This window comes from Brassica oleracea, chromosome C6 (assembly GCF_000695525.1).
Source record: "Brassica oleracea var. oleracea cultivar TO1000 chromosome C6, BOL, whole genome shotgun sequence".
In the NCBI taxonomy this organism is placed as follows: Eukaryota; Viridiplantae; Streptophyta; class Magnoliopsida; order Brassicales; family Brassicaceae; genus Brassica; species Brassica oleracea.
Window position 1 is genome coordinate 22,534,966 of NC_027753.1, and position 10,621 is coordinate 22,545,586.

The 10,621-nt window shown below is 34.4% G+C and overlaps 3 protein-coding genes across 7 annotated transcripts; 1 reads left to right on the forward strand and 2 right to left on the reverse strand.

Annotated features, from left to right (window-relative positions):
• The first annotated feature begins 2,290 nt into the window (after positions 1-2,290).
• Positions 2,291-3,840, forward strand: LOC106301080 (sm-like protein LSM36B). 4 transcript variants are annotated; one of them, XM_013737393.1, is made up of 5 exons: positions 2,291-2,419; positions 2,577-2,723; positions 3,246-3,359; positions 3,458-3,552; positions 3,631-3,840. In XM_013737393.1, exons 2-4 carry the CDS (start codon positions 2,609-2,611, stop codon positions 3,502-3,504), a joined length of 276 nt encoding a protein of 91 aa, XP_013592847.1. In that variant the 5' UTR covers positions 2,291-2,419; positions 2,577-2,608; the 3' UTR covers positions 3,505-3,552; positions 3,631-3,840. The 4 variants fall into 4 exon arrangements, with proteins under 4 accessions (XP_013592847.1, XP_013592851.1, XP_013592846.1 ...); XM_013737397.1 differs by having other exon boundaries at positions 2,311-2,419; positions 3,458-3,548; XM_013737392.1 differs by having other exon boundaries at positions 2,311-2,419; positions 3,458-3,840.
• LOC106301077 (serine/threonine-protein kinase HT1-like) lies at positions 3,570-7,056 on the reverse strand. Of its 2 annotated transcripts, XM_013737389.1 has the most exons (11): positions 6,453-7,056; positions 5,790-5,864; positions 5,574-5,678; positions 5,423-5,508; positions 5,198-5,318; positions 4,969-5,111; positions 4,762-4,883; positions 4,596-4,681; positions 4,385-4,509; positions 4,169-4,300; positions 3,570-4,075 (listed from the first exon to the last, which is right to left on the reverse strand). In XM_013737389.1, exons 1-11 carry the CDS (start codon positions 6,882-6,884, stop codon positions 4,069-4,071), a joined length of 1,434 nt encoding a protein of 477 aa, XP_013592843.1. In that variant the 5' UTR covers positions 6,885-7,056; the 3' UTR covers positions 3,570-4,068. The 2 variants fall into 2 exon arrangements, with proteins under 2 accessions (XP_013592843.1, XP_013592844.1); XM_013737390.1 differs by lacking the exon at positions 3,570-4,075 and having other exon boundaries at positions 4,165-4,300.
• A 65-nt stretch (positions 7,057-7,121) lies between these two features.
• LOC106301079 lies at positions 7,122-7,668 on the reverse strand. The gene has a single exon (XM_013737391.1). It carries the CDS (start codon positions 7,578-7,580, stop codon positions 7,302-7,304), a length of 279 nt encoding a protein of 92 aa, XP_013592845.1. The 5' UTR covers positions 7,581-7,668; the 3' UTR covers positions 7,122-7,301.
• Positions 7,669-10,621: the final 2,953 nt, after the last annotated feature.

The window sequence follows — 10,621 nt, forward strand, 5'->3', positions numbered from 1 at the left end:
GCGTGTGACGGCAAGGCAGCATCTGAACTTGGCGGAGGAAGTTTGAGAGTCGGGTCTCTTGTAGATTCCGGCGGTCGGGGCGCGAGGCAACTCTAGGGATGGCTCTTTCGGTGAAGACTAATCCTGGATGGATCGATGTACGGTTTCAAACACACTGACTGCCGAGAAGCTGCAAGGTCATCGGATCCAATACACATTTGCGTTCGTCGGGGCTAGGGCAATAGCTCCTCTGTATTTTTTCCCGGGCTCTAATCTCCTCTCTTTAGATTTTGATCAAGATTTTTTTGTGTTTATCCTTGTTTGTTCTAGCTGAATCCGGTTGTCTAGGGTTCCGACATTTCTTCGATACTTTGGTTCCGAGCAGATTCTTTTTCTCGTGACTTTGGTTGCAAAGAAGTTGTTTCACGCTAAGGTGAACCTTACATCCCTGATTTTCAAGCTTGCGTTGGATCGATCATTACGTGTGTATATATATATATATATTTTACAATATAATTGGTTTTTATATTAATTTAGACTAGCTAGTTAGAGTAAGGGGCAAATCTGGTAAAATACTCCAGAGAGAGACTAGTGACAACCATATTTTTTGTGTTTTTCCATTCTTGCAAATTTTGCACTTATTGTATATTTTTCTTGCACTTAAAGCTTCGAATTTAAAAACAACTAGATCTTGATCCGCGCGGATATTTTTTCAATTACGTTAATCATAAATTTAAATATTTATATAACTATTTCAAATACAATAATTTCATAGTTTATATGTTATAATTAATCAATTGCTTAAGAAATGCATTTTTCGCTTCTTATTATATATTTATATGATTGTGTTTGCATTTAGTTACTGAAAAATTTAATATATGCATGAAAAAACATATCTGAAAATTGTTTTGTGTTTAATTTATACTAAATTCTGACCCACCGTCCTTCAAAGCTGAATTTTATTTTAGCAATATTTTTTACGTTTATTCATTTTAGATAATATATTATTGTATATACAAAATTTTAAGATATGTAAATTTTTTTATACATGTATTATATAGTTTGCGAATATTAAGCTGTTCGATCATCTTATTATATTTTTAACATAAATATTTATATTTATGAAAATAAATTTATGAATTTAATATAATTTATCATATTTAGTTCAATATAATAGTTTATTTTAACATGATTTATTATTGTTATAAAATATTAAAAAATAAAATAGAATTTTTATATTTCATTTTAGAAACGATAACTAAAAATAAAATAGAATTTATCATATTTAGTTCAATATAATACAATATAATAATATTCTATTTAAAATTAAACTATATCATTATTAAAGTAGTTACAAAGATTTTATATTATTAGTTTTAGTGAATATATGAAACATACCAACATAATTTCTGGTTTTATTTCTAAATTTGAAATTTATATATAGAAGTTAAATTAAATTGGACCTACATAATAAAGATGAAATATTTGAAGATACTATTAAGAACAACAAAAAATATTTTTAAAAGAGAAACTATAATATATTGTACATACAAACTAATTTTGTAGTAAATATTTTTATTTGAAACAGAAAGGATATTTCTTTCTGACAAAATCTTTTAAAAATCTTTATCAAATGTATTTTGAAAACTAATCAATTTAAATTGTTATTATCATTAGAATAAAATTAAAATATTATATGATTTAATTTTCATTCATCAATCAAAAATAAATTTAATTTGAAATTCTAATTATATTTTATGATAATTAAAATTAAAGTTAATTAATTTTCGAAAATAAATTGTATCGTGATTCTGAAAATATTTTCTTAGAATTATCTTAAACAATATTTATTTGTATTTTAAATAAAAAAATAAAGATATTAAAAAATATGATGATTAATTTATGTATAACTTGATAAAATTTCTAGAGAATGGTCCAAACAAAAAAAAATCACACATGAACAAAGTCATGATTTCTGTTTTAATATATAAGATTTCACTCCCAAATCTATAATTTAGTTAGAATAAAAGGACCAATGTTCAATTATCACTACTTTTATCTAAAATAATAGTGTAGGGATTTATACCACATAGTTTTGAAAATAATAATAAAGCCCTTAGAGCAGCCGCATTAATGAACCCCCGGTTGGGGTTCATCATTTGAATTTTTTATTTTATTTTTTTTCATTTTTCGTTTGTTATTAAAAAAAAAAAAAAAAAATTGACCAATAGCGGGCCGCCACAGGGCGTGGGGCCCACTAAACAGTAACGATCCGGGTTTATGCAGAAAGAGTATGGCGAGACAGAGTCGTGACTGTAGCATATTTTAATAATTTTTTTCTTTCGGGAAGGTGTGAACCCGTATCGAACCTCTAATGCGGCTGACCTTAGGTTAAAGAGAGGTTCATTATTTCTCCGCCCGAATAGTAGTAGTACGTCAGGTATCGATTTCTTGCGAAATCAGTTTTTATTTCCTCTTTCAATCGATTCGCTTTCCATTGGGTCGAAAGTTTTGGTTTTTAATCGTGTATCTTCGTCTTCGTCTAGTTTGAGAGCGACCCAATTTGATTTAAGATCTCTGAATTTGTGTGCATAAAGGATTCGTAGCTCAGAGGAAGAAAGAAAGAAAGATGAGTGGAAGTGGAGATAAAGTTGTTGGAACCACAAAGACACCTGCTGATTTCCTCAAATCCATCCGTGGGAGACCCGTTGTTGTCAAACTCAACTCTGGTGTTGATTATCGAGGTCATAATACTCTCTTTGTAGTTGATTACTATTTCAATATCTCTGCTGCGCACTTTTGGTTAGGAGTCTTGACTTGGACTTGTTCCTTTGGTTTGGCCATGTTAATCGGAACCAAAGAGTTGCTTTTTAAGTCTACTAACTTAATCGTTCTATGGAGTTATAGAGAGTGGTCATTTCAATTGATATAGCTCTGAGAAATTAGAGAAAGTTTTTGACATTTTTTGGTTTATAAACCAGTCAAGGTCAGGCTATTGTTAGACCACAGTAATCAATTTGGCTGATTGTATCTTCTCTCCTTGCCCTTTCTCATTCTAATATCTCCTTTTACCAATGTGACTGCAGTAAAGTTAGAGTTGATTAATAGGATTTTGAGCTTGTGTTTTCAGATATTCGCTTTGTGGTTTTATGATCGAGGCTCAAGGCCTTGTAAAAGAAAGAGATCTTTGTCCTAGACTTGTTTCGTTCTTCTCAACTTGTTTCTGGTCAAGCTTAATATTGAGTTCTCTTTTACTTCTTACACAGGCATTCTTGCTTGTCTTGATGGGTATATGAACATAGCAATGGAGCAGACAGAGGAGTATGTCAACGGCCAGCTCAAGAACAAATACGGTGATGCCTTTATCCGTGGAAACAATGGTAACGAATATATCTCTTACATTCTTCTCTCAACCTTCTTCTTCTTCTTTATACATCGTTGGGTTTTGTGAATGTTTACAAATTTTCTTTGTCTGCAGTTCTTTACATCAGTACAGTGAAGGGACCCTTGGCGGACGGAGCTTAGACACTGCTTGATGCATCATCATTCTTCCAAAGAGACTACTTGATGCATGTATCGCAAATGTTTGGTTTTTTTTCTTAAATGATTTTGTGATAAGCATGGTAATAGCAGCCGTCATTTATTTGCCAGGTTGATGATGGATGATCCAGGATTAAAAATTACCAAACAAATTACTCGATATCATTTCAAAATAAACTAGTAGCAAACTTTCAATTAGCTAAGATGAAACCCAGTATCATTAAAAATTAAACTAATCTCCCGCACTATGTCGTTTCTCAAGTCATCTTTGTATAACTTTTAATTACTCAGTGAGCAATTGTGTACTTGTTTTGGCAGAAATTTATGAATCTTATCTAGAAGTTTTGCTTCTAGTTTTGATATGAACAATTGATGTGTATGTTGTTACTCATAGAATACACTTACAAAATGACCCAAAGCTTATGATATGAAACATGAAAAATATTAAAAAAACAAACCAGTGATATGTTCTGTTTTTACAAAGGGTGAAATCTCACTCTCATCTCTGGGGTTTTTTACTTTCAGTGTTGATTGGTTCAATAGCTTTCTTCATTTCCTGCAGAAAAAAAAGAAAAAATTATCACATAAATATTTGTTTTGGCTTAATAAGACTATTCATTCAGATTAAAGAAGATGAAAAATGCATTACCAAGGAAACTTAAATGTGTCTTTCCACCAACCCTGCTTAGAACAGTTTAAAACTATTATGTCGAGTCGGCAGATAATCTCAGAGAATGTTGGCCTCACACTTATATCTGGATGCCAACATTCCTCAATCAACCTACAGATTATTGCATAGATTTTTAAGTTGTTAATGTCTACAAACATCATAAAATGCAGTAACAAACAGATGATAATGCCTTACTCTTTCAATTCTGGAGGGTAACTCTTCGATTTCGTCTTGATTGTTGGTCTCCTTCCTTCCATACATATCAACTCCGCAATCTCTTCAGGCGGTTTAGGATGAAAAATAGATACTCCCTCAGTCATCTTCACATATAAAAAGCCAAAAAAAATGCAAGAGTTTGAGCCTCAGATATTTAACTATCAACAAGGTGAAAGATGTATGTTACTACCTCATACAAAATGACACCAAATGAATGCACATCGACCCTTTTATCAAAGATATTGTTTTTGTAAATTTCGGGTGCAACATAGTAATCTGCAGTTCTTAAGGTAATGAGCACAGGTACTGCCAAGAACAATGCATTGTCGTCGTATAAAGAACATGATTTTTCTTACTTGATTTATCGATATGAGCTTCGTGCTTCACTACTTTGAAATTATCTTCTGAAATTTTGGACAACTTTACCAAACCAAATCCACAGATCTTCAGTTGTCCTCCTCTATCCAGCAAAATATTTCTGACACCTTACAAAGAAGTTTCAAAATATTATCCAAACCGTGTGTTTTGTCGATGTTATATAATTTCTCTCGGATTTGTCTTACTTTGGCCTTAAATCGCAGTGGATGAACGGGTCTGGTTTACATTCATGAAGATAGTTCATGCCTCTGGCAATATCAAGAGCAAATCTCAGAGCCTTTGAAGGAGAAAGACGACCTTTCTTCTGAAGATAACCACTTAGATCACCCTGAAAATTATAACAAGATTACTACAATTTCTGATTCGATTTGCAGGCAGGAAATGAAATGGAAAGAAACAGCTATGCTTACTTACTTTGGGATTATGCTCAACTACAATCATCATTGGTAGATTTTGAGTGACAGCTCCAACAAATTGAACAATATTTGGATGCCGAGCTTTAGCTAGCAAAGTTAATTCATGGTTGAAGGCATTTCTGCTCGTACAAGAAAGAGAAAACATAGAGTGTTAGATAACTTTATGTTAAACAACTTAAAACACATACTCACAGAGAAACTCAAGAAGAAGAAGAATGCATACACTCGTTCAGGATCTGAATAACTATCTTTATCGAATATTTTTACTGAGACTCGCGTCTCATTCCATTTAGCAACTTGATACGTTCCCTAAGTAAACAAAAAACATCAGATTAAGAGACTATGTTCTTGTGAGATTAAGAGGAAGGGACAACCTTTGAGATGCCATCAACTTTTCGGACTTGAAGCTCGAGTGGATTAAGCTCATACTCAGGGACTTCTTTTGGATTTCCCACCGTCATTGGAGTCTTTCTTGTTTTCTATAGTTTCAAAACCAACAAATGTTGAAAATGAAGTAACACACACCAGAGACTGAGAGACCAAATCATCTTAAGAACATAAAAAGAGAATCTTTTTTTAGAAAACCATACCGGGGCTTTAGCTCCTCGAGCTTTCAACAGATTATACACTTCAGTATTCCCATAATATTTGGCATCAACAGCCGCCTGCACAATATTCAAAAAGTCAGACTCTACCAATAATATTTCAGTATATTTTATCTCTTTGTAAAATTCATTTTGGATTCGAACTCAATTTGGTTTCTAATTACATCGTCATGTAATCTCTAATTCTATTAGATATGATAATCAACTAGTTACAAATGTGATATATGGAATAAGTTTAAGTTTTGAATATATATTTTTGTAACACAGTTTTGAATACTTATTAAAAACACTAATTCAAATCTTCTGATCATATTTTTTTTGAGTTTTCAAGTTTTTCGATTACCATTACGAATTCAGGTAATAATACTTTTAGATTCATGGACATTTTACACTACCCTATAAAACTCATTCCTTATTTTACAGTTTGTTTGGCTACGGATTCATGTTTTTTAACTAGGGTTCGGATTTGGGGTTTTTGGCCTAAGCCTACTTAAAAGATGATCAATTCGGTTAAACCAAAGCCAAACCGGAGAAACAATCCGAACTCAAACCAAAGCGGAATATCACGATCAATTCGGTTGTACGAACCGGAAATCAAATTGAACTCAATTTTGCTAAACCAGAAGGGAAAGAAGAAGAAGAACAGACCGTACTACCCCAACGGTCACGAGCATCGATGTTAGCTCTCCGGCTAAGAAGAACCTTAACGACGTCGTAATGACCTTCACACGAAGCGATATGAAGCGCCGTACGTCCATCTAGATCAATACTATTCACATCGATTCCTTCATCGAGCAGCTCCTCAACGCCGTCAACGTCGCCTTTACTCGCCATGAAGAGAAGCTGCATCGTGGAATCGAGATTCTCCGGGACAGACATCTTCGGCTCGCATCCTAGCGATTCGGGGCTCCGTCTGATCGGATCTAGCGAAGACTGACGGCCGAAGCTGAACCTCATGTTGTTACGGCGTGGATCGAGAGATGATTGGCGTGTGAATTGCCGGCTTAGCGTTCTTCGCATTGATCCTGTGGAGAATTGTCTCGAGATTCCACGCTTCAGTTGCGCCGCTACGTTCTCCATGGTTTTTGATATTGGATCTTCTTCTCTCAGATCAGAGATCAATCAAATCCACATTGCATGTTTTAGGAGAATTCGTCAACTGTGTTGAAGAAGACGATGACGAAACGATCGTGAAGTTTTTTTTTTTTTTTTTTTTTCTAATTTTTCTGAAAATCTTTTTTTTTAATCGATTTTAGTTCATGGATTAAAAGGTTTCTTCGTTGGCACTAATTGTCATTAGGAGCAGTAAAACACGGATAATCACTTAATAATTCCCTTATTTTAAAAATAATAAAAGAAGCTCATTTATTTAAATACGGAAATACAAGCTGTAGATGATGATGGTGCGCTTCGAACCTAGTGAAAAAATTGTCTATGACATTACCAGCACCAATACAATTTATCCATTTCTAGAAACTCAGCTGATGATCGGATTCTTCAGAAGACGACGCGAAACTGCGGCGCGTCTTTTCCGTCGGCAGGAAGAATCTCCCAGCGACAAGGCTCGAGATCGTCGGAAACGGGGCAGTATCCAGCGAGAGTGACTCTGTCTCCGGTGGCTGCCACAGAGCCGAACTCGAAAACCGTCGCGCGATCGGGACGAGGGACTTCTATGGCTCCGTTCATCCCCGGAGCCGGAGTTTCCGATTTCTCCGTCTTCGACTTCTCCGGCTGCGAAGGCTTAGGGCTTCCGGTGAACCACGACAGTATCCCCATGGCTACTCGAATCGGTGGAGAGTTCGAGATTGAGGAATTGAGTTAGGGTTTATCCTTTTCCCCTTTTGATTTGCTGAAAACTTAGGCCTAGTTTATTAGATTGGGTCTTATAAAGTGGGCTAGGCTTCACTTGGGTTTCAAATAGCCCATGGATATAAAGAGAAGGTTTTACATTTAATCCCTATGATTTTAGACAACACTCGAACTTAACTCGAAGTTTACATTATTGTATTCTTAAAAAAAAAATTAAATTTCATAAATGAGCATTGTTATATAGGCCTGACACGGATCGGGTATCCGGGCGATTTTAAGGTATCCGGATCTGAATCCTTCTCCGGCGGATCTATAATTTTACTATCCTTATCCGGATCCGGGGTTCTCGGATATCGGAGTGTCGGATATCCTCCTAAAAATTGTAATATCCGGCAGATATCCGGATCCGGATTTGGATCCTTAAAATAAATAAAAAATAATATTAATATATATATATATATATATATAAAATATTAACAATATTTTAAAAAATATATATATAATGTCTTTAATTATTTCTATGTATAATATTACAAAATTTACATAAAATTTATATATATTATTATAAAATGAAAATATATTAAATAAAATTAATTTTTATATATAGATATTATTGTTTTTGAAATATTTATTAATAAAACTTACGGATCCGGATATCCGGACTTAAAAATTAAGATATCCGGATCCGGATCCGGCTTTGACGGATCCAACATTTTACTATCCAGATCCGGATTCGGCCCCTCCGGATATCCGGATTTTCGGATCGGATCCGGATCGAATCTCGAATCGAATCCGGATCTCGGATAAAAGTCTCAGGCCTATTGTTATAAACGTAAACAACGTCAATGTTTACGGCACCAAACTTTTGACATTATACATCATGTGGAGCCCACTGTTACTATGCATGCACAGAAACTTCAACTTTTTCACTTCTATATAAATCGATCATTTCGATCGATTGTAACATACCATCTATTCTTCTTCTAATAACACATTCTCTCTTGTTATCAGAGTTATCATCTTCCTACGGGTATAAAATTTGTTTTATTTAAACTCTTGCGATACCATAAAATTTCGGTTCTTTTTATAACACGTTATCAGCACGACCGTTCTCAATTTTGGTAAAATTTATTTGTATCATTTATACCCTGCTATAATGGTCGGTATACCGCCTCTACTATTATTTATATCCTGTTAAAATGGCCGGAATACCGCCTATATTATTTATTAATAATTTAATTAATTTATGGGTCGGCTGAGCCGCCTTATATTCTGTTTATTGTTAATTGGTCGGCCGAGCCGCCGTATAATTTATTTATTACTCTGCATTGATCGGCTGAGCCGTCGCATGATTTGTTGCCATAATTTTTACTTTTATCATTTTTTTATGAAATTTTATAGATTTGATTGACCGTTTAATACGATATTTTCATACTGTTTTTTTGTGCACTCGATTTAACCCCAACGGTCACAAAGAAAAATTTTCAAAAAATTTTCTCTTTCCCCAACGGTCATGAACAGTGATTTTCATCTACAAATACAACTCATTTTCACTCCATTTTCTCATCCAAAACATTTCATCTTCTCTCAAATATCCTCAAATCGCTCTCCTCCGATTTTTCATTTCAAGAAAGATGATTCGCGCATTTTTGTTTTTATGTGTCATTTTTATTTGTGTTTCTATTTATGGTTTATTCGTTGGAGAATTTACTCCGGGTGAATTTAAGATGAATATCGGTTTACTTTTTTTCACATTGCTTCTCCTTGTAATTGCTTGCATGATTAATGTAAACGGTTCCTTTTAATATTAATAATATTATAATAATCTTTATTTATGTGCTTTAGAAATACAAATGGCAAACATCGAGAAACTCCTGTTCCCGGCATTAAAAATAACTGCCGAAAATTACGCCGGATGGGTCACAAACGTGAAACCATATCTGGTGATGAAAAATATAACCGAAACAATTGTAATCGGTAACGAATCGCCACCCGAGCATATAGCCGAAGCGATAATCTTCCTGAAGAAGCATTTAGATGAAAATCTAACGCACGACTATGCAAGCGTCGAGGAACCAGCTGAACTGTGGCAAACTTTAAAAGAAAGGTTCGATAACCAGAGACAAATCAACCTACCTCACGCTCTAGAAGAGTGGAAAAATCTGAGGTTCCAAGATTTTCAGAAGGTTGAGGATTACAATTCCGCTGTCCTGAGGATAGTTGCACTGTTGAAGTATTGTGGTAATCATGTCTCTGAGGCAGAAATGATGAATAAAACATATATCTCTTTCCACAAACAGCTTCACTTCTTGCCCGAAATTTACAGAAAATGCGGGTACACGAGATTTTCTGAATTGATGGTTGCGCTCATGTTGGCTGAAAAGAACAATGAGCTCCTTATCAAAAACCACAATTCCCGACCTACGGGAGCCAAAGCATTCCCTGAAGTGAATGCTACGGCGATAGAAAATTCGGAAAGAAGGAACCATACCAACCGAGGTTATGGTCGCCGTTTCAATAATAAACGTGGAAAAACTTATAATCCCAAATGGAAGGGATCTAACAAGTGGGTTAGATCTGAACAAGTTTCCAAGGGTAAAGAAACTCAGGAGGACACCACCCAGAAGCGTGGGACAGTGTGTTACAGATGTGGATGTAAAGGACATTGGTTCCGTACATGCCGTACTCCTCCACATCTCTGTAAGTTATATCAAGAGTCCACGAAAGGCAAAGCTAAAAAAGTAAACCTCACTGAAAAATTTGAAGGGACATCGTACCTCGATGCCTCCGACTTTGCTAATGAGCTGGACTAAGATTACTCCTGAAGAGGGCCGAAATGCTTATAATAAGACTATTGAATAGTTTTCAATATTGTCATGTATAATTATTACATTTCCTGTTTTAAACAAATAATGATGTTTTAACATCACCTTAATGTATAACTATTGTGTTTTTCCTTATATGAATAAATTTTACGTTTTCTTTTATTAATATTTATGACAATTTCA